Raw genomic sequence first — 24,249 nt, forward strand, 5'->3', positions numbered from 1 at the left:
CTCATTTCTCTGAAGCTCTGAGAAGAATATCTTATTAATTTCATTATGCCACATTTTTTATTCATAAACAGAAATTCTCAAAAACATCACCTAAAATTGCACCTTTCCTCCTAGAATTGGACTCTTTATTAAAATCACTCAAGCTAGTAAATCATTTACAAAGCAATAAATTAATAAACCATTATGAAACACTGTTCCCTGAAACTACTGACATATATAAAATAAATAAATTAAATACTAAAATGCATTAAATATTTATCAAATGGTAATAATCCTCTTTTGGATAGTATTTGAAGTATGTAGCCTTAAAATGCATTATATGTATATTTTCTATCTTCTATATGTATTTATTTTCCCTTTTTGTAAGTATAATTTGTCTTTATTACTTATATTTTTATTCCAGTATACTATTCTTCCCCTCTACTCTCTGCAGGGGGAAGCCAATGATCACACATTCTGGTCACACAGCATATAGGCATTTGACTGATGAGTAGAGTCAGTATTGTCACCACTGTCATCATAAACACTGGACCAGCCCACTGCTTTGTGCTCAGCCCTTCTTATCTTATCTTAGCCTCAGCACCTACTCTGATTTTGATCTTATCCTTCCAGCCCAGCTAGTCATCCTCTGTCTACCAACTGTCAGATGTGTCATTTCATCACATGGTGATACATGTTCTCCTCAGATTAGTGTTTCTAAACAGACTGCATCAAAATCAATGATGATGACCCCATTCTTGAGTGATTTTATGGTGTGCACTCATTAATCACAGAGTGGGAGACTAAATGATTAAGATTCTGCTGTCAAACATCCTAAACATACATCTAATTTCTTGTCACAGCAGAGTGAATGTTTTCTCTCTTAAAAACCAAAAGGAGGTCAGTAACAACAGTTTTATTCTTCCTTCCTTTACTACAAGACACTACAATCAGTTTGCATTGTATAAACACACACTGTGTAATTTTGTGACAGTTGTGAATGTTCTTGTTATTTAGTCTTTTTATGGCTGGTGCATGGTTAACTCAATTCATTTTATTTCTTGAAAAGACATTGCCCTTTAAGTCACTTCATCCTAGTGCTTGGCCTGGTGGAGAGTAGCCAGCAGACAGCCTGTACGTTCCACATTATCCATCAGATGGCAGGCTTTCCCTTCAGTATAATAGTCTGATGTTTTTCAGCCTAATTCATGCAGACATGTTATTATGTCAAATGCACAATTTATCTAGAGCTTGTCAAATTAGGTACACACAGGCACAGAGTCTAATCATGTGGCTTCATTCCCCCTGAAAAAACAAAGAATAGGAATGTGTTTAAATGAAAATAAGACTGCCCATATGGCACATTTCACATATGTGATTTTTTACAAATTACCACTGAACCTTTGTTTGGTCAAACTCCTCAGGGATAGAGATGGTGCAAAGAAGTGAAATGCTTGGCTGATTAAAATTCCAAACTGACTCAAAGTACTCAAATGAATGCACCAGGTTTAGATATATGGGATATAGAATGCATATTATTATTATTATTATTATTATTATTATTATTATTATTAACATTAACATTATATCTTAGTCAGAGCAAGAACTACAGGAGATAAATTGAAGAGGCAGATATGGGAACCCAGGAGCTTTAACTGCAGTCTTGCCATGCCGCTTGTCAGCAGCTCCAGTGGAGCAACCAGGGCTTATGGATTCCAATTTCCAACCTTGTGGTCACAATGCTACTTCTTGAACCATCAGCCAATTGTCACTATTAATACTTTCCTGATGTCTGTATTTGATGGAAGCTCCTTCACCTTTTGTGCACATTTTTATTTGTGTTTTATATTAATCTAGACAGCTTCATTTTAGTTTTTTGTTCATTCTTGCCCACATGTGTTGACTCAGTTTTTTGAAAACTCATCACTAAGGAAATGTCAAACAACACACACTTATCTTAGGGAAGGAAATATAAAAAAGATATTCTAGTGTATGTTAAGAGGTACTTAAAAAATCAGGCAGTACATAAGTTACATCTGGAACATCAAAACATAACACTTTTACTTTGTTCAAGCTATTTAAGAAACATCATGACTTAATAGAATGTTTAATTTTGGATGACTTTCATTCATGATTACATATACCTTTATCTTGACAGGAGACAATAGAGATTAAGATAATGAAGTCATTTTTCTCAGTCCCATTCAATCTTTTTTTAATGCAGCTGCAGATTCAGATTTTCACTAACATGTATGTATTCACCTGAATCATGCATGTAAATGTCATAGTTTGTAAAGATGACATAGATGTGCCAACATTTTACAAGGCTGGGAGAAACAAGTACCAAAAAAAAAGGATGAAAAAAGACAAGTTACAGTGAAGAACAGGAGCAATTTTCTCTCTGACAGATAAGATGCATTGGATTTTTGTTCTTCCACAGAAATATCCTCACTTATTTTGTCCAGTAGAGATAAGGGATAAGGTGGCCTGCTGTGGCTATTTTCTCCTCTCAAAACAAAATCGATATCAGTTTACACTGTGCTGAGAGGCATGGACACACGCATGCGTTCATACTCCAAGTCAGGTTATACACAGACACACACAAATACAAATAGCACCTGCTCTTTCTTTATCTCTCTTTCTCATTTCCGTTGATTCCCATAAGCAGATGCAGATTGCTTATGACAGATAGCATTGGGCTGGTGCCATTTCATTAGCATGATGTATTGCTGGTGACAAGCCTGGGCCAGATGGGCTGACGGTTTGAGCTACACCTCTAAAATACTGTTCCATCCAGTCAGGAAGAATCCTCCCAGCTGAGGATGGACGTGTCTCATCTCTCAGCGGCACCCTCTTCCAATGGTGTTATCTCCAGTGGGAGGGGTCATGGCTGAGATCGTCTCACAACCTGAGCACAGACAGATAGGCCTGTCAGTGTACATTCAAGGAAAGGTGAAACAGACTACTGAGTAGGAGGTAAAGAGATGGAAATAAGTAACATGATATGCTGAGCTTCACTCATATTGAACAGACGTTTTCCCTTCACCTTTTACAGGTGATTAATTGATCACAATTCAGTCCAAATTTAAGAATCACACATTCAAATGAGTGTCTTAACTGGTGCTGTTATGTAGTATTTGATGGCACATTTAAATGCCAGGAGAGTCATTGTGATATCCACTGTTATATCACTCTGTTCTCTATTATGTCTAGACATGATGACTACTCAAAGTGAGAGGGAAAGTAATTACCCTGCCAGGTTAGACAATTGTTTGGGAAACGCAACATCAAGGGAGCTCATGGCTTTCCAGCACCCTCAGTGTACAGTTTAATTGACTGATGGCATCTTTTATTGGCAACTCAGTCTAATGTATGTTGATTGGTTGATAACTCTGTAGTATGGTTCATGTGTAGTTTAGACAAAATACATCTCATGAAAAATACTCTAAAGTCATTTTGGTGCAATTACAAATACTGCTACAAGGACCTATATCAGGTCAAATGCCGCAATTAGTAGCATTTACTGGCTGTAAAAGGGAGCTGGCCCATCGGCACATTTATGGCAAACATGAGACAACTAATAAAAGCAGAGAAATCATCAGTGCTGCAGTAAAAAGGCATGAATGAAAAAAACAAAAACTACAAAATGATTCAATATCAATTTATAATTCTCATTGTCTGATGGTCACATTAGTCACACAGTCTTTGTAATATAATAATGCCTTCTTTAGAGATCCTCATTTGGATCAAAAGGCCTTTTGGTAAGGAATATGACATAAAGATTTGGTGCCAATCGGCTCCATTAAAAGGCCCTTCACTGTAATGAGCCAGGGGCATGAAAAGGAAATGAGCTCTGAGATGAAGGGGGGAGACGTTGTGTCAAGACGGAGAGTACTTATTGTTTGTTTCTTACGATGGTGAAATAATTATGCTGCTTAGAGCCTGACACCACAACACACATATACACACTTTTTAACCAATCTATAGCCATAGGGCAGCATGTTATAGGATATCACAGCATGTGGCATTAACCATAATGATGTGACTAACCTTTGATGAAAGTTTGTTTACTTTTTGGGGGTTGCTGCCTTTTTTCTCCATTCATTACCTATTGAATCAGAGGGGAAGACAGAGAAGACAGAGGGAGATAGAGAAAGAAATATTCACTGACTGGAATGTAGAAAGACATTCTGCAAACCTTGCAGCTTTGTCCTTTTATCCGCTACACCTTCTGTGACAAAGTTGTGCATCAAATCTCTTCCTGTCTGTTCATGCCTGAGCCATGGAATATATGAATTATGAATGTCTGAAGAGTAAGGGCTTTTTTTATTTGCAATTTAAGGGCCCCAAAATCTTTTGGTGCACTAAATTATTCATATATTCAAATGAATCTGACTTTGAGGATATTTTTTCCTTTCTTCTCCTCTTTCATGAATTTAGAGTGTACCCTTCAGAGAGATAGGCCAAATTGCCAAGACTATTAGTGGTAAAGGTTTCAGAAGAACAGCGATTTACAAAGGTTTTACTACACTTTTGGTTGTCTCGCTCAGACATGTGTTCTTATACAGTGCAAAGGTGCTGTTGTTTTTGCCTGTTCCTCCACTTATATGGGGATAATTCTGAGACAATGCTGATATCGTATTGCCATCTATCTCATTGTTATTCCAGACAAGTACATGCCTGTCAGGCTTGTGTCCTGTGTGTGTATGTGTGAGTGTGTCACTGTTCTGCCTCAGTCTGTTTTCTAGGCTCAATGCCCTCAGATCTGTGGAGATCATTTTGATTGGCATGACATTGCCATGACACGAAAAGCTGAGTGTAGTGCGCATTTATTGGCTGATATCTGATTTTCACACACATCACATCACAATGGCCTAACAATTCAAACATCTTGGAGACAAAATATATTATATGTAACTATCTTTCCAAGATTTGAGATGCAAAGATGGTTGCTCCTGCAATAAGAAGACAATAAGTGCAAGCTTCAGCTTTTCTGCACTCATCAAAGTCTTAAAATTTGCTTTTGTGAGCTGTTCACTCAGTGGGTATCCTGGCAAATTGGTTCATATTACCCGGGAGATGTGAAGCTTATCTGATAGAGTATATGAAATGCACTGCACATATTTGGAACTAATATCTCAACACTTTCCCGTCATCTCTGAGTTTAAAGTTGTTCGCTTGAGATAAGCAAGATGAGATTGGCAAACACGCACACTCACTTTGGCCCAAAAGAATCCCCAAATGCACTTGCATCCCATTGCTGCATGCCTCCCCCTCATTAACATGCAGTGCAGCGACTGGTGTTCTCACAAGGGCAGCGCCAGGATGGAATGGAGTCAGAACAGGCTGGAATATCAGAGAATGACACGGAATCGGTGGCCACTTCTGCGCCTTCTGGGATTAGTGACAAAAGCCAGCTGAGGCCAAAGCTGTTATCTCCATCCTTCAGTCCACTCTCTCTCTCTGTCTCTGTCTCTGTCTGTCTCTGTCTGTCTCTCTCTCTCTCTCTCTCTCTCTCTCTCTCTCTCTCACTCTCTCTCTCTCTCTCTATCTATCTCACACACACACACACAAACACACACACACACACACACACACACACAAAGGGAACACAAAAGCACACAATACTGGAGTTTGCACAGAGACAACCACATGCACGCACACAGCCATACTTATCTTTGACAAACATATTTCCTCTTTTGGACAATAAGGAATCATGTGAGTGTGACGTATTGTGTGATTTGTTCAGAAATTGTCTCACAGAGTGGGATTATTAGAGTGTAGATTAGAGGAAGGATTAAATGACATGCAATATTGTTTTCCACTGTCCTTGGTTTCTTTCTCACCACAGTCAACACTAATGAAACTGCCTACATCATCTCATTAAAATATTCATCAACATTTTTTAAATTTGGATTATTCAGATCAAGTAAATATTCAGAAATGGATATATGCTCGTCACATGAATCCCAAATTCTTCACAGCCGTCAAAATTTTTTGTCTGAAGTACACATGAATACCAGCCATGTGATGTCAGTGAAAGCTGGATTTGGATGTGAAATTAAGTCATCTTCCTCTCATCTCTTCTCTCTCTGTTCTCCGCTGCTGCTATTTCCCCCTAGTGCCTGTGTCAGCGGGCAGATGGCAGAATATAGAAGCATCTGTGGAGGAGGAGGCGCCTTTTTCCCCTTCACAGATCAAGGACAGGTGTCATCTTCCATACAATTAACACCTTCATGAAGACAATTAAGGTTCTAACAAGCTCATAGAATCAGATACATTTTTACTTTAGATCACAGCGGAGTAAACATTATTTGTCAAAATAAGTGTGTGTTTCATTTCAAAACTACTATGTACTCTTACAAACATTGCACTTTAAAGGATTGGTACACCCAAATTACAAAAAAAAGGTATCATTTTCTCAACTGAAATTACTTTTTATCAACAAAATAATAAAATCTATCGACAGCATATCTGTAGTATCTGCATGGTTGGATATCACCAGATGTGAGTGAGAAAACGTATTTTTCCTGGCTCTCTTGTTGTTGTTGTTTCGTAATTTGAGTAAACTGACGCTTTAATGATGAGAGCAAAATGTTGAGTCACTGTTTTTGGGAGCTTTTGAGAATAGTCTCATCTCTTTTTATGTTGACTGATGAATTTCAGATACCGTTCCCCCCCCAAAAAATATACAAAACATTTAGTAGGAAATATTGTTGTCTCATGTGTAAGTAGCCTTCTCTAAGTAAACGTTCAGTTCCTATAATGAGCTTTGTGTACTTTAACATAACATTTGTGCCAAGCTGCTGTTAGCAGAAATGCAGTTTGGAGAGCGGATCAGAAGGAGAGAAAAAGAAGGAAGATAAGAGCTTTGAGATGAAGAGAGGCGAGGAGAGCTGCACAGAGAAATTGAGAGGTGTTAAAGGCTGTGTCTTTCTTCTTGAGCCGCCCTTTCTCATTTATCTGCCGGTTTGGGGTCTCATCTGAGCAGCTCAGCTTTGCCAGCACAATGGCAGCACGTTATTGCTCACCACTGGATACTGCCTGCTGACGCAGTTTGCAGAGAGCAGAGAGTGAGGCCAAGTCCCTCACACAAAACAGGAGAGAAGCAAAGGGGTTGATTTCGTGGGGTGTGTGGGAGGGTGCGTACATAATGACAAATAGTGATTTATTGGTTAATTTATCAAACCATTTATCTGACTGAACGTCTGTAGATTGAGCTATTTGTCTGCATGTGTTAACTACATATTGAACAACATATTGAACCACTCACTACAGTGAAATTAGTGTATCAGAAAAAGAAGACTAAGTGTTACTGTTGATGTGATCATTATTGAAAGGTGATGAGCAACGATGAGAGAAAAGTGGGAAAGGGTTAGAGTGAACTGCTTTCTCTTTTTTCCTCTTCACTACTTCACAAAAAATCATTCATTATCTAGTCTTTCAGTTACAGGCCTTGTGTATTTGTGTGTGTGTGTGTGTCTCTCTCTCTCTCTATCTGTGTCTGTGTCTCTCGCTATCTGTGTGTGTGTGTGTGTGTTCCCTTTTGAATGTGAGCCCATTCACAGGAAAGATCCACATCTGACAATGTCTACTCCAGCTGTAGTGCCTGTGTTGTGTGTGTGTGTGCCATGCTGAGTGACAGACAGGAGAAAGAATGAGCGAGCGAGACAGAGAGAGAGAGAGAGAGAGAGAGAGAGAGAGAGAGAGAGAGAGAGAGAGAGAGAGAGAGAGCGGACAGGGAAGATCTCAGGGGCAACAGATCTGGTTTGCTCGGCTGAAAGACCAAATACAACGGGATGGATTTCTGCACGACGTGAACGCAGGAGAGGAGCAGCTGCCTCACACATAAAAAGGTCTGTAACTGTTCTTGTTTTCAACAGTTTAATGCTTCAGGCTCCTTTTTATAAAATTATTTTTTTAAGGGAGACAGAGTGAGGGCAAATGTTAATCTGAGCTGTGTGAGGGTATTCTTTCTGAAAACAAGGACTATTCACTTCCTTTCAGTAGCTGGCAACTTTATTCACTGCTCTATTGGTGCCTGCAGAGCAATTGTAAGGATGGAATGAGAGAAAGAAAGGTGAGATGAAATTGTAAAATAAAGCAAGAGAAAGACATATGTTCCTTGAGACTTGTCAACATGCAGTAAATATGGTAGGGGGATGAAAATACATGTCAGACTTGTGTATCCAGCTCATACCAAGTTGCTAAATGAGCGGGCATCCTAAGTTGCAGTTGAGAAAAAAGAGGGAAGGAGTGAGTAATGAGTGGAGCAATTGTATCCCCCAGATTCAGAGGAAAAGCGAGAGGACATAAAAGTGTCTTTTGAGGGAAGTGAGAACAGGGCCAGGGTTTGTTTGTGCTTAAAATGAAGCATGACTCACCGTTTTCTTCACAATACACTCTGACCGAAAATGAGCTGCACAGACACAGAGTCCGGATCAAATTCATTGGCAACTGCACTCAGATGTATCAGGAGTAATTAACAGATTTGAGAATTTCACCATAGGGATGAACTAACAGCCACAGCCACACACACACACACACACACACACACACACACACACACACACACACACACACACACACACACACAAAAAAAACACATGCAAGCATGCACGTACCCACACAGAAAAACTCAGACATCAAAGCAAAAGAGCTCATTATCTGAACTGGACACTGACCAAAAAATCTTTAATTCTTCTAGTCATCTTGATCAGTATTCCTTACTGTCTGCTCGGGTTTTTAACTTAAGTTACCTTTTTGTCAGTTATAACAAGCGCCTTGTAATACTTTTCAGATCTCTCTCTCTTCCAATTTGGCCTTTTAAAATCCTTACTTTCATGTATTTAATATCTGAGAGAATCAGATATCAGGTGAACAGTGGTGCTCGACCCCTGGTTTGGCTTCGAGTGCACTCAGGTGTCCTGTAGGATTTTGTCATTCAAATTGAAAAGAAATGAATAAAAACATTAGATTATTATGCTGTGCGCTCATTGAAATTCCACCTCTTTTCCTAATTTTCCTCTTTTCACAATTTATTGCAATACATTATTTGCACACAATCTTTGAAATTTTAAAATAAATACTTCAACAAACCAAATTGGAGTTACTACTGTGAAATATTTGGTGTCTGGCTAAGAAATTGGTAAACTGGTTAAGAGCTTCTGAAACCTATTGAAAGATCACTTTCTCCATTCTTTCATCATTCCTGCATATATCTGACCCAAGCATGGGTTATCTGCAGTATTCAGGGCTACAGAGGCAATTGGAATTCATGCAGTTGAGCCGCAGCTCAACTGATCTTTTCAGCTGATCTGGCTCAGAATATGAGATACTTAATACATTCCAAATTCAGGATACTTTTATCACATAGAAGACTGTTGTTTGAGCTTGAATTGTACATGCTTGTGTACATGCATGTGTGAAAATCCCAGTTGTAACGCATATGGGAATATATGTGACTGAATATCCTTGGAATTTAGCTCAACATGTCTTTGTCTGTTCAAGTATGTGAGATGAATAGGCTACAATATGAAAAATGTATACACACACGCATGCACACACGCACGCGCGCGCGCGCACACACACACACACACACACACACACACACACACACACACACACAAATGAATATGGCCCAAATGCCATGACATTTTGCCACACATGGCTGTTGTCCATTATTCATGCTAATACCAGAACTGAAGGGAATGTGTTGCTCAGGGAAGTTTGGGTCTTAGTAAATATATGCATGTGCAGACTATAAACAATCTAGAAATATTAAGGGCAAAAAAACAGTAGAATCCAAGGATGTCTATGTTTGGCCAGTGACTGGACAAATCACTGTGAATCCCAGTCTCACAGTGCAAAAATTATACATGTTGAGACATAAAGCCACACTCACATCAATCTACACACAGAATATGTGTAAATGAATAGCTTCAATGTGTTTTAGCTGTACAAAATATAAGGACATTTATAAAAACAAGCATTTGCTTTGTTTTCTGGTTACATTACACAGGTATTATTATAGCTGAATATCATTTCATTTTACACTTGTAAAAGTGAATAAAACTAATTTTATCATTACAAATGTGCATGACATGCAGAAACAAGTGAAAAACTTTGGAACTCAGTCCCTCAACAATGCAGTATTAAAACCCAATATGCAAATCAAAATACACAGTTCACAAAAACCTTATATAAATACACATTGTGCAATAAAAACTGTGTGAACTTGAGCACAAGCCATCTTTGTGGATAATAAATGTAAGATAAGAAAAAAAAGGTAAAAATAAACAATGTATGGAGGTTGAGGAACAAATTGGAAAAAGTGGAGCAGAGGAAACTACTCAGTAAAGTAGCTCAGGAGGAAGTCTGGCTAAACATTCGCCAACAGCAGAGCCTCTTCTGCTTGTTTGAGGAGTGACTTGCAGAGATCGTTCAGTTCAAGAAGGAGACTGATCACAACAAATGGTGGGCTTCAAGGCTCACTGCCTATAGATACTACACAGACTAGTGATGGACAAAACACATGCTGAAGTAGAGACACAAGCAAAGGTGGAGCAGGGAGAGAGGAAAGCTATGGAAGTCATGAAGAAAAATTTGCTCAAGGTGGCCTGGAATAAAGAGTGTGTGGTGGAGATAGCCAGGGCTATAAAGAATATATTAAAAGCTCTTGACATAGCTGAGGGGGCAAGGCTGACACTGAAAAAGCTGACAAAGATAATCAGAGAAAAAAAGGTCATGGCTGAGAGTGAAAAGGAAGGGCACCTCTGCATGACACTATTGATAGTGGGAAACTCAAGAGGTGAAGGGTGAATGAGGAGACTGAAAGGCAGAACAGTGTCAGTGGTTAAACTCCACATAGCCCCGAGAGGAGCGGCTACATTCCTTTATCCAGGTCTGGCAGTTTAACAGAGAAGCCATTAATTTCATGCTTTCAGAAGAGCAGCCTCAATCACATCTGAGTGAGATTAAACAAGACTTCTTTACCAAACAGAAATAGTGCGTCATTTGTGTAGATCTCTGAAACGCATTATCCTCTTAGAAGTTTTTTGGACCCCTAACTGAACACTGGCTGAAGTTGTCATTAATTACAGAGTCTAAAGAGCAGATGAGGCAAAAGCAGCCCAAAAATGAAATGAAATCAGTTATTTTTCAATAGCCAGACTGTTATTCTCTCAGTCTTAGAACAAAAATGTGAGAGGTTCTGGCTAAGCTGATCAAGGACCTGGCCAAAGACGAGCTTTGGGATGGGGAGAGAAGCAGCACAGAAACTGAAGATGAGCAGAATGAGGAGCATAAGGGAGGATTGTCCGAAGTCCTTCAGAAAAAAATGAAAGAAGTTGATATCTTGGAGAAAAGATCCAGGGGAAATCAACAGCTGGGAAAATATAATTTAAAAAGTAACTATACACCTTTTGTTGTTTTTTATTGAATCCAGTGGATGCAGTGTAACCTCTCATTTTGCTGAAACAATGTGCACATCCAGGGTGCATCAGTACATCATGGTATCACTGTTGGCCGTGGTCACAGGTGCAACATAGCAGATGAAACAGGCTTGAAACTGTCAACCATGGATGGAAACCCTGTTACTGTAAAGTTATGCAAATGAACTGTGGTTTTGCTGCTCAACAGAAAACAGAATGAAGCTTTCTGACCATTTAGAAGCAGGAATAAACTACTAATAAGCTATATACTTTATATCATTTTCTTCGTTAAAGATGACCATTTTTCCAATCAGCCTTGATGTTCTAAGCTTTAACTATAAGATGAACTACTGGTATTTATTATACAGTATGTGGGTGGACATGTTTGTGTGTGTGTGTATTTGTGTGCCCATGTGTGTTTGTGTATGTGTGCATGAGTATGTCTGACCTCCTCAGCCTCAGCAGGACTGCATGGCCTGCCCTCTTAAAGTAGATTAGCTTGAAAAAGAACCAAACGTACCTTGTTGCCTGGATACAAAAAGCATCATTAGGCACAATTATCAGCCACTTCAGCTCACAATGAACAAGCTTGATCACAGATTTCAAAACAACATATCATTAACGACAGCAACCTATACAGAGCAGGAAAGAGTAGGAGGGAATGAGAGGAGAGGGAGAGTGGATAAGATGAGAAAAAGGTAGCAGAGCGGATGAGCAGAGGGAAAAGTAGAGCAGTGATGTAAGATGAGCAAGCAGGTAAAGGTTCAGTGTCATGTTCAAGGACGTTTCAGAATGATTGACACATTTTGAGCTGAAATGACTTGAGGTGGGTAGATGTGGTTTTCACCATCAGTGATTGAAATTCTTCATGAAAAGTTTGCTAATACACCTTAGATCCAGATGATCAAATCATTTCAGGGAGGAAGGAAGGACCACATTGAAAACAGGAAAGATAAATTGTTAGAGACAGCAGTGTGAGGGAACGGCAATGTCTGTGCAGTGAATATCAATTCTTCAACTCAAGAGACTTGAGAAAAGTTGCAGGAGAGAAACAGACAGTATAAATCAACAGTGGCAAGACAGTTTTTCATTGGGCTGGCATGACCACTGGGAGTGTTTGATAAAGAAAACAGAGTCAGGGCAAGAGTGTATGCAATGACAGAAAGAGAGGAGCAAGTTGAAGTCTTCTCTCCTCATTATTGTATGCCGTGTATCTCCCTGAAGGTAATGTATTGCTGTAAATTAAAGAGAGTGAAGTTCTTGTTAACTGTAACATCCAGAAAGAGAAGGGAAATGAGAGTTTTATACTATAAATAATAATATATATGATGGATGTGCTGTAATTTTCTCTACTCCCTTGAATATAATGCAAATGGCCAAGCACACATGTGGTGTATGAAGAAATACACAAGCATGAAATAGAAAGAAAGGAGGAGGAGGGGCTGGCAGATAAGACAGAAATGGGCACACACCACTGTGAGATGAAGAGTGTGTGTGCTGACCTCTTGCTTTCATTCTGGTCATGGTCAATTATTCCTCCCTTTGAAGTCTTTCTTCACTGTCATATATCAAGTCGAGACACAAGGCTGGCCTAACCCAAATACAAAACAGCCTTGCTCTCATTTTTACTTACTCCCTCACCAACACAAAGACTGAACCTGTCTGCATAACAGCCTTCCGGTCAGTTTTGTGCCTTGTGGTAATTTGGTTTGCAGCGTTATTAGCAGTATTAATATACAGTGGAGGAGGGTTGGTTCTCAGCTGTCTTTGTGATAGCTGATTATGAGGAGTTTAATTTCATCAGATAAGGATGCCTTCGTTTATGAGCCTTCCCAGCTTCAGGCACCAAGCCTGACAGGCATTCAGTGGGACAAGCACTCCCCCTGCTGTCCCCTGCAGTCTAGTCAGTGAGTTTAATAACATCAGATCCATTGGATTTTTTAATATTTTTTATTATTAACCATAAATGAATCCTTAAACATTACATATTTTCTCACAGCAATACATTTTAGTGAGTCAATTACACTATGCTGTAACATCAACATTCAATTATAAAGTCAACAAGATTGAAGTTAAAGTCCATGTAAAGTAAGAATGAGGCCTATGTGTTCTGAGTTTGACATACCACAGAAAAATGGGTTGTTAACCACCCTGCCAACTTTGAATGATTAAGAAAATCACCAAATATATGAAATTAGGCTTCAAAGTTGTGTAAAACTCAGTCTCTTTCTCTGCTCCCAAGTGCCCGCCGAGTTCGCTCCCCCTACCAATTGTCACCTGTCAATCAAAATCACCACCTCTACCAGGAACATGGACTCTATGTCTAGTGCATTCTGCTGCTAACTCAGCTGCTAGCTCGTTGGCTAACTCAGCTAACTGGCTAACTTTAGACTGTAGTAGTAGTAGTGTGCTGAATGTATTTATACCTCTACAGCAGCAGGGGCGGGAACGCGGCAGTGATTTTCAGACCCGCCCACTAAATCCTGAACACAGACATCTTGAAACACAGTTTGTGAAGCCTAGCTCCACAATTCAAATCTAAATGGTTGAAATGCTTTTTACACCTTTTTTAGAAATACATTTATGACCTATTTAATGTGTTCAGAAGAAAATGTCTGAATTCACTTTACACTCTCTTTAAATTTACCATTTTATATTTTGTCTTACATCGTGTATTACACAACTATGAGCATTTCATACATTATAATCTGTTTAATCCCCCCGAAAACCCAGAGTTTTCAGGCAATTATTTGTCTTTGAAATGCCAAGCGGGTAAGGTTAGGCATTTTAATATATTTTTGTCAATAATAGTTGAGTCCTTGTAAGTCAATTTCGTGGGTTGCAGTCTTAATGAACTCTCTAACTGGTGCTCCAAGAAGGATAAAAACATGATTATTATTTGAAACCATCATGTGATGAGAAGTCTGTTTCTGGGGCACTTGAAATACAGTACATGTTTGGCACTGAATCAGAATTGCTGTCTGTCTTCCTTTTAAACTTAGCCAAAGCTGTTTAGAGGTTCTCTGAGGATGTGGGTGAAAGCTCTTGTGTCAGCAAGCATCTGCCATGCTGAAGTGTCCTGGAGGGAGATGCTAAATCCCTGGCAGCTCCAGCACACAAAAGAGAATTTCTGCAGCAGGCCTTTTAAATAATGAATATTGACGTTAAGTGTGTCTCTGTTGTTTTACAATAAACCTCACTCATCTTTCTTTTTCTTTTTTTGCAAACCCCATACTATACGACAGCCAGGATGTCAGGGATGGACATCCCACTGGTGGACCACAATGAGACTGGAAACTCTCCAATTGACAATGGGACCTTCCTTCGTTTCTTCCCAACCTCTGCTTCAACATCGGCGGCCGCCTCATCACCAGGACGGCAGGGAAATGTTTATGTTTACGTATGGCTCTTCCTCAGTCTGCTGGCATTCCTGCTGACACTGCTCATCATCTCCCTCCACAGGCTGAAGAACATCATCTCATCCTCTTCCTCAGTCCCTGACTGCAGCAGTGAAGGAGGGAGCTCTTTCACCAACATGGAGATCTGTAGCATCTCGTCTCAGAGGTCCACCATCTCCTCACTGTCCACCTGAGGGATGGAGACACATACACACATACAGTACGAGTCAAAGGTTTGGACACACGTTCTAAGTTAAAGGAATGTGTATCCAAACTTTTGACTGTATGTTCATGTGCATTTCCTTATGCGTGCATGCTTACAGCACATGCAAACAACAGGCAAGCACACACAGACACACACACACACACACACACAAAGTAATACAAAGTAACACAAAGAGGTCCAGCACCTCTTCACTGTGATATACAAACACAAAAACACATCATCAGCCACATAGGAGCTGAGATAGAGTGGCATGACTCTCCATGCATGCATATTCTAATCCTGGTGGCCCAGCGAGTCAGGTGTGTCCATGCAATTTACGAAGGCACAAGGAAAATGCAGCTCACTATGTGATGAAGAGGTCTTGAGGGGTGAAAGTGACTGAGCCCTTCCTAACCTCATTTCAATGATGAAGACAAATTAACCTGAGAAACTGCCTTCCTTCTACAGGAAAATGCATAATGAGAAACTATTATCTTTCCTCCTCTTTTTTGTAAATTCATTTCTTGTACTGTACATTTCATATTTACTGTTGAACAAATGAGTGATGGTTTGTACATTATGTGTTATAATAACTGTAGACTACACTGCAAATAAATATTAAAAATAGCATTGAAGAACTTTGTGCAGAAATGCATGCTTCGTCTCACTAAGACTTTGAGGGGCTCTCTTATACCATGAACGATAAGACACCTCAAAAACTATGCTTCTTGACTCCTCAAAGTCTGGGGCTGAATTTGCACACAAGTGGATGACGGGCATTCTGTTGTGGATGTGAAGGTGAAAAATGAGAAAGAGACAAGGAGGTTGTATTTTTTCTTGACAGGAAGGCAGCTTCTGTCTGCAGCTACAGACACTCCAGGTCAAAAGTGACACAAACTACACGATGAAATTCTCATCTGGATAGACAGGTCTGCTGGCGTAACGGATTACCCTCTCTTGCTTGTCAGCTCATATGGAGTCTTATCACAGTCTCCATAGTGATTGAAGCATGAGAACCCTGTGCAGCTGTCTGCTTTGTCTGTATTCTAGGCTTCAGCAACAGTGATAGTCGTTTTGGCGCAAGATACAACATTTATATTTAAATATTGTGAGCAGTTTCTTTCTGCAAAGATTGACACAAGTCATACAATGGCTGTTTTAGTTTGATATTTAAAAAAAAAACAAAAAAAAAAACATTGTGCAGTTGTGCAGACCCTACTGATCATGTTGTTTTGCCACACATACACACAAACACAGAGAAACTGCTCAATGCAAAGATTAAAATGAATGAATTTAATATTATTTAATCTGCCATTTGGATCTCTCTGTTCTTTGAGCATCACCAGCCTTTATACTTGCATGTACCATTTCTTTGCATGATTTACTGTACTCTGTGCCTTGTGAATCTAACTTTTTTGTCCAAGGACAAATGAATGCCACTAATAATTTCCTCCTCTCATGCACACTGAACATGTATTTTTAATGCCTGTAAAGTAAGTCTAGTTAATTACTGAATCTATAATCAATATCCTGTGATGGAACTTCCAGCAACAAGTTAAAAACTCAAGACTTTACAAGCAATTAAATCTAATTCATACCTGGAAGAGACACGACTCACGCAGATTTCATAATGCAGATTTCATAACTATTTTTCACAAAGGTTTCCTGGATTTGATTTAGACAGAAGACAATGCAGGATCAGACCGTACAGATGGAAAGTAGGACACTAGCGCTGAAAATGGAAGGTGGAAATTTTGTCTCAGGAAGTGCTCCAGAGTAAGACTAACATTAAACAGACATCTGAAATGAAAATTAATTGAGGAAGGAAGGAAGGTCTTCCTTCCGAACACATCCCTGATGTCTGACTCTCTCTCTGTGCAGCACTATTGCCAAGAGGCAAAAAGGAAACCTTTAGTGAAACAGAATATGTGACCAATGAAAAGTCAAGTCATCAAATTCTTTGCATATTTTATTTTTCTTATGATTTTTTTTTCAACTCACACATGTCATATTTTACATCTTTGCAATAAAACATGAATACAATAGTTTTTAGGGTTTCATAGATCCAAAAATATTTAACCTTTTTTTGGATACGTAAGTTGAACCTGTCGATAGAGTATGTGCATGTGCGCGTTTGATCAAGATGGCTTCACACATACAGTACATCTCACATTTCATCCTCTCTCCTCCCTCCTTCCCACCTCTATCAGCTACAGAATCAATGATATTGCTTACAACTGTGAGGTTGTAAAACTTAATAATCACACATGAGCTCAACGTTTTAAATACAAACATCAATGCACAAATAATCCCGGAGGGAAAATGGACCTAAACAAAATGGCAGCCGACCAGAAAGAACCAAGCTAATAAATAATGATATGTGATTGGTGCAAAGTGCAAATACAAAACAAACTTTTACATTGATTTGATTCTCTTTTTTTAAATAATCAACAAATGTGGGTAAGTGAAGGTTTCCTTTGCGCTTTCAGTCTTATTCAGCTGATTAAGTCTCCCACCAAGCCTGAACCAAGACTATATGTACATATTTGACAAAACAATCACCAAATATACAAAGGAAATCATGTTCGTCTTGTGGTTTTCATCCTTGGTGGCACTGGCAAGATCTCTTTTTCGTTACCATCTCCGGCAAAACAATCACCATCCTTGACACCGCCGTTATTACCATCCGTCTTGTCAACATTATAATAATTATTACACAATATTTTACATACAGCAAGTAAATTAAAGCATTAATAAATTAAAGGTGATAAGCGCAGTTCGTGTAGTGAAAGAACAAGTGTAGACTCTGAAGGAAGCAGAGCCTTATTTACATTAAAATTCAATTTAACCCTGCTGCGGGTAAAAGAAAGAATACAAATTATCGTTAAAATAAAATAAAATAAAATAAAATGAAATGAAATAAAAGAACAACCCCAGGCAATTTTTCAAAGGTAAATTTAAGATCAAGCCAATAGCACCGGTTTCTGAATAGTGGGTGGGGCTGGTTCATTTCTGACCATTTCTAATCAGTTTAGACACATTGAAGGAGTCTTAATTTATATTCCACCCAAATAATTCTCCTCAAACAAAAGAATACAGAATGAAACTGATAAAGAAGAGAAATAAATGGAAAAACTAAACATAGGTTCTTTGTCTGTGAAGCATTAAGCGTACCAGGAACAGCAACTGCGCCAGACCTGTGAGTGGTACGGGTATGTTCGACCTCTACAAGGTCTGCTTGACTTTGCTCTTTACCCCATTCTGCAGTCTGTCTATTTTATTAGCAGGTTTTGGTGTGTATCTTCAGGGGTGTTTTGTGTCTGTGGTTTACACACGTGTGTGTTCATACACATGTGCACAGAGGAAGTATTTCCATCAGCGCTGTCGCATCCTCAAATCAACTTCCCCCTTGTACTGTAAGGTACTTGTTTTTCCTTCCTCTCGGTACCTGTAGTTTCCCCATGTTGCAGATACACAGCAGAATGCATCACCTCTTCTCCCTCTTGTTCTTCTCTCCTCCTCTCCAGTCTCCTCTTCCTCACGCGATCCACCTCAATACCTGTTCTGGTGTTCGTAGTGCCAGCGGTTAAAGTCTATGTTGAACGCCACGATGCTGCCGGATGCCATGCCAGTGATCAGAGTCCTGTGGTTAGAGAGAGCACACATAGACTTCATCAGTATACCCAACTATACACATACTCCATAAAAAATACATTTCAGTTTACTCATACCACATTTCCCTGGGCCTGGGACAACATTTCATCATGCAGGATTCTCTGCAGAGGTGACCCAGTTTCTCTAACATCAGTAGTCCTCAAGAAAATGCAGCTCCACTTTTGGCTGGCCTCTTATAAATAAATTGTCATGCTGTCTGCACCTATTTCTGTTTGTCAGAGTGGCACCGTGAATGGTTTACCTCTGGTCATGTGAGAGGTCCATGGCACGGATGCCAGCGTCACAACCCGGGTAGATGTAAAGCTGTTTGAAGTCGCATGCCTGCCACACCTCAACAACTCCATTATCACCTCCTGACACCAAGTTCTGTCCGTCACTACTCAACAGTATCGCCTGGAGAGAGGGAAAAAAGAAAAAGAGTTCCAGTGTGTTAGACAACAGTATGTTGTATTATTTAAGAGTGAATAAGTACAGTATTCATGCATAAATATTCATCAAAAAGAATAGTATAAAACAGTAACTATGATCACAAACAGCCTTACCCGTGTGGAATCATTGACCTCCATTTGGGCCAGCAGTTTTCCATTTATGCTGAAGTTGCAGAAGCGGCCTCTCTCATAGTAGATGATACAGTGACCCTCGCTAGACACTGAGATGAGGCGGGGCCGTTGGCACAGCTCTGGCCCCTCCAGGGCCCTAAGCAGGTCTCCTGTGATAGTGTGGACCAGGCATGGGCCCTCTGAGGAGCAAGACCAAAGCAGAAAAGTGTAGAAGATGGTATCACATTTTGTGTAAAAGAACAGAAATATATCCAGGATGAACAATGTTTTTGCAGTTTTAAAATTTGAGACAGACCAGTGATGGCTTGTTGATCCATTCAGGTTTTAAAAATGTATCATGTGTGCCAATGTGAGAACTTTTTTATTGACAGTCTATTTATTGTATAGTTAACATGAAATAATGCCTGTCCTGAGAAAAGGGCTATTGAGCATAGCCAAACCACACTGAATAAAATCTAATTTGCCTATTGTTAATCGAGAATACATCTGAGGGTCCTACCATTTTAATATATGATTTATTTATTTTCTTAATATTCAATATGAACTATCCAAATAATCAAATATATCTAAAATAGACAACAGAAACCTCTCTTAGGCACACACACACATTTGAAGACACACTAACCTTTAGCTCCACTGATGACCAAGCCCAGTTCTGCACAGACAGACACACACACCACCTCGTGGTCATGTCCTGTCAGTACTGCCCTGGGAGCGGGATAATCACCTGGAGGAGGAAAGACAGTAACAGAAACATCACCATAAACCTCCAGTTCCATTCTCCAGACCTGTGTTGCTTTCTGAACCGGTGTTCAGTGGCTCACAGTAAGTGCAAATACTTGCTATAATACTACTATAAACAAACGTTCACACATGCTGGTTCCACAACATGTCATCACTCACTGTTGTTTGGGTTGTCCCCAATAATGTGGTGTCGTCCACTCCAGTACCACAGAAGTAGAGTGGCGTCTCTGGAGCCTGACACGATGTAGCAGTCTCCTCCGATGTAGGACTCTGATCGGGCCAGACATGTCACAACATCCCAGTGGCCAAAAACTATCTGGGTCAGCTTTCCTGTGGAGAAGAACAAGGGAGATGACAGCATGTTCCCTGCTCTTATATTTTTGAAGGTCATGGTTTCTTAACAACCAGGATAAAAATACACTTCACTGAACTTCACAGGATTAGTCAAACAGGTTAGTGTCACCTGTTTAAATGTCTGGACCAGTACTTAGAACATAAACAGAAATAAAAAGGCTAATACATCACTTGGTAACTAAGTGTAAATCTCAACTGCACTTAATGCTTAACATATCTTGTAAATCGAACAAAACCTACCAGTTTCAGTGGAGTACACACGGAAGCTCTTGTCCCAGAAGCCGCAGACCAGGATATAGCGGTTGTCAGCGGTAACCACAAAACAGTGTGTGTTGATTTGGATACTCTGGTCTACCAGGTCAGTGATCTGACGCTTGTTCATGCCTGAGTTGTTTGCTAGATGGGAAGATCAAGAAGTTAGTGGCTTAATGAGGGCATACAAATGCAAAAATGCCCCCAGATTTGACCCTGTGTCTCAGCAATATATGTACATAAATCTCCAGTGTGTCATATTATTTATGTCTGCTAGGGATGTTGTACACAATTTAAACTCCTTCTACAGTTTAACTTTGTAAGCATACGTGGGAGCATGTATTATTATAAGTTCTAAAAATAAAAAAAAACAATAAAATCTGCTGCGGAGATCTCCGTGCACTGACCTATGAGAGGGTCCATCTCAATGGGCAGATGATGAGCCTGTTCTAGGGAGTATCCTGGAGCTCCACGGAGACCTGAAAGGTTTAAGGGTCGAACATTACAGGAAGTCGTACATACAAAAAAACATCATAAAACATTAAAGGATGAATGCTAAACTGCACTTGCTTACATAATCCCCTAGTCAAGTGCTCCATGATGAAAGCGCTGCCAGCATCGCTCTGATGCAGGCTTATGTTAAAACATAAGAGCCCATGTAGCAATCGATAACAAAGGTCACTTGAGCTGCCTCATGACCCTCCATAATCACATTACTGCGAATAATTACTCCTAGCTTTTTGTGGTAATGAGGTCATTAATGAGATTAATTAAGGATTTAATTAACAGATATTTCTATGTCAACATCCAGGGTGCAGACCAAATCAGAGTACTGATATGATGCAACAAAACAAAACCACAAACAAAATGTTTAATTACTACCACCGAGTTCAGCTGGCATTTCACTGGAATTATAAACATTACAGGCCTCCCACAGTTAGTCTTTGTTTCGATCATTATCTGATTAATACGAATATTTTTGATTAGTCTCTTGAATGCAAAAAATGAATAGTGAAAAATGCCAATCACAAGTTCAAAGCGATATTTCTAAATTGCTTTTGTCCCACCAACCAACTAAAACATTTTTGAATTTGACAAGCTAGAACTACCAATTGTACGTTTTCTTTTTTTGGATAAATATCTTAAATGACTAATTGATTATCAAAATGGTTGCTGATTAATTTTGATCTATTTAATTAATTGACTAATCCTTTCTGCCATATTATGAACTGTATTATAGCAGTACAGTTTCAGAAAGGTGCTGCATTGGGGAAAGTTGTGGTGTATATTGTTAGTAGTGAAGTGTTTTTGTGATATTATTTTTATGTTTTAAGGGATTTTGTGGAAGCCGTGAGTGCAAGTTACATCAGAAATGGCTGTAGATGCAATGTCACATCATCACAATAACAGTATGCTAACTCATTCCACTCACCGACTGTGTTGTGCCAACGGTTGACGGCAAACAGCCGGCTACACGTGACAGTGACGGCTGCTGGTATGCTGAGGTGGGGGAGTGTGTTGGCTGCAACGTGTGTGACGGGGGAGTTGGAGGGGAACTTGAGCACCATGATGACATCCTGCTGCATCTGATCCTTAAACATCAGAGGACTCTGGGGAAGGAAACACTGGTGAGACAGACAGAGAAAGAGAGAGGGGACAGAAAGGAAGAGAGAAGAGAGAAGGACAGGGCGAGGAGGGAAGGTCAGGAGGAAGGAGGGAGGGAGGGGGGGGGGGGGATGAAAACGGAGGAAGAGGGAGAGACAGAACAGATGGGACAGAGAAGGAAGCGGGAGAGCGGGGAGGGAAAGGAAAAGGTATATTAGTGGGAGAGCAGGGTCAGAGCAGGTACACACACTGAGGGTGGCTCTAGGCCTAGGAGAGGAGGTGGAGGCACTGATTGGTCGGGGTTCAGGACTGGGACAGGTTTGGGTTGACATGGATGGCTCTGATGTGGAGACACAATGGCCTCATTCTGCTAAGGGTAGCAGGAGGGACAGAGAGGCTAAAAAACACCATTACATACACTTGTACTGCATGTAATAAAATCTCACGAATCCAAACACCTCGGAAATGGAATTCACTTATATCTACAGTATGTGGGAATGGCCAAAATGAACTGATATGTGGGGCTGAAATGTGTTCAAACATGAAAAATGAATGCACACAATACAGTTTCAAAGCAAAAAAGTGTCACATGTAACATCTTCAAAAAAGGAGATCAGTTCAAACTCCTCAACTTGTCTACAAAAAGAATAAAACTATCTTTATGTTCCCAAGGTGAACATTTTCTCTTATTTTTGTTCCATATTTTGCTGGCTCTGCAGCTGAGATCTGAGATGTTGAGTACAGCTGACTTAGTGATTCTTGCAAAAGCCTTAAGTGAAGAATTCTCTGCATATGTAAGTATATGCATGAATACTGTTGTGAAAAATAAAATGTAAATAGTATTTGATCTGTCTGTTGATGTAGTCTTACCAGGTGCATGGCAGAGGAGCGAGGTGGGTGTGGCTCAATCAGAAGCTGGGAGGGGACCTGTCCACAAAGTTGAATCTGGGTCTCAATCACCTACAATTGGAAAGACAAATTAGGTTAACTCAAATGGCAACTTCCAGGGCTGAAAAATGAAGCCAAAGTATAAGTGCCAAATACTGCAGTTCTCACTGGCTCCAAAAGCAATACCCTCATGTTAAAATGGCTAACTTTACAGTAGGAATAAATATGTTTACAAACTGATACAAAAATAATTTTGGTCTACAGCTAATTTACTTGTTTGTGACAACTGAACTGGGGGTGAATTTTTGATAGAATTCATTAGTAATTATCATCAAGGCTTAAAATGATGCATAATCAAGGGTGTGACCGCTCTGAGGGACAGATGGGTGCCGTCATAGGCAAGTTGCTACTCTGGTAACAATGTTGGTCAGGTAATGTAACTATGGCATGAGCCCAGAGTATAGGCTTAGGTGTCGCTATTTCAGTGTGTTTTCAGTTCATGAAAGTTAACTGTAACATTTTGGACACCTAAAAAGTCTTGTTCAGTGTCTGTTGTTATTTATAATAAAGCATTAGACTGTAAATGCACTGTGCTGACCAAGCTAGCAGCTAGCAGCTGGTGATAGCATCAGCTTCACCCCCTTGTCCAAATATGGTCACTTCTGGCTCCAGTTCACAACCCCCTGAGTGATGTCATTATTGTTTCCGTGTTTCTGAACTAAATATATGTACCATTTCTAAGGAGAAACATTTTAAAAAGACGTTTCTCAGCCATAAGTGTGTGTGTTGAAACTATATAGTAATTATTTATGTCAGAGCTATAAGCGCTACATCCATCTGATGCTACAGTGGGATCTTAAAGAAAGCACTCACCATCTCACAGCATGGGGACATGAGGGGAGTGATGGCTGCACTGTAATTAATTAATCTGTGAATCAAACAAGAGTGATGTGTTGTCATGGAAACCAACCTCACGTTGCGCAGGATCTAGAATGTCTAGGTTGATCGCTCCCTCATAGGACAAGAAGTTGAACACATTGAGACCTCGGATTGCTTCAGGCCCTCGCTGCTTGTAGCCAAATATTAGATCGATCCACTGGTGAAGCTGGCATGACACAAACTCGCTCTCCAGCGCCTGGACAGAGTAGCAGGTGCAG

The 24,249-nt window shown here is 39.8% G+C and overlaps 2 protein-coding genes across 4 annotated transcripts in view; one reads left to right on the forward strand and one right to left on the reverse strand.

Moving 5' to 3' along the window:
* The first annotated feature begins 7,756 nt into the window (after positions 1 to 7,756).
* On the forward strand, positions 7,757 to 15,095 carry LOC128371607 (serine-rich and transmembrane domain-containing protein 1). Its single transcript, XM_053331962.1, has 2 exons — positions 7,757 to 7,835; positions 14,657 to 15,095. Exon 2 carries the CDS (start codon positions 14,662 to 14,664, stop codon positions 15,001 to 15,003), a length of 342 nt encoding a protein of 113 aa, XP_053187937.1. The 5' UTR covers positions 7,757 to 7,835; positions 14,657 to 14,661; the 3' UTR covers positions 15,004 to 15,095.
* A 3,471-nt stretch (positions 15,096 to 18,566) lies between these two features.
* Positions 18,567 to 24,249, reverse strand: part of LOC128370836 (neurobeachin-like) — a 93,514-nt gene continuing 87,831 nt past the window's right edge. For all 3 annotated transcript variants that reach the window (XM_053331006.1, XM_053331005.1, XM_053331004.1), the window contains 10 exons: positions 24,063 to 24,227; positions 23,075 to 23,164; positions 22,032 to 22,224; positions 21,007 to 21,078; positions 20,588 to 20,743; positions 20,153 to 20,323; positions 19,875 to 19,976; positions 19,232 to 19,428; positions 18,931 to 19,082; positions 18,567 to 18,657 (listed from right to left, as the gene is read on the reverse strand). In XM_053331006.1, the coding sequence (XP_053186981.1) occupies positions 18,567 to 18,657; positions 18,931 to 19,082; positions 19,232 to 19,428; positions 19,875 to 19,976; positions 20,153 to 20,323; positions 20,588 to 20,743; positions 21,007 to 21,078; positions 22,032 to 22,224; positions 23,075 to 23,164; positions 24,063 to 24,227 (1,389 nt within the window). The remainder of the gene's footprint in view (positions 18,658 to 18,930; positions 19,083 to 19,231; positions 19,429 to 19,874; positions 19,977 to 20,152; positions 20,324 to 20,587; positions 20,744 to 21,006; positions 21,079 to 22,031; positions 22,225 to 23,074; positions 23,165 to 24,062; positions 24,228 to 24,249) is intronic.

Source organism: Scomber japonicus, chromosome 13 (assembly GCF_027409825.1).
Source record: "Scomber japonicus isolate fScoJap1 chromosome 13, fScoJap1.pri, whole genome shotgun sequence".
Taxonomy (NCBI): Eukaryota; Metazoa; Chordata; class Actinopteri; order Scombriformes; family Scombridae; genus Scomber; species Scomber japonicus.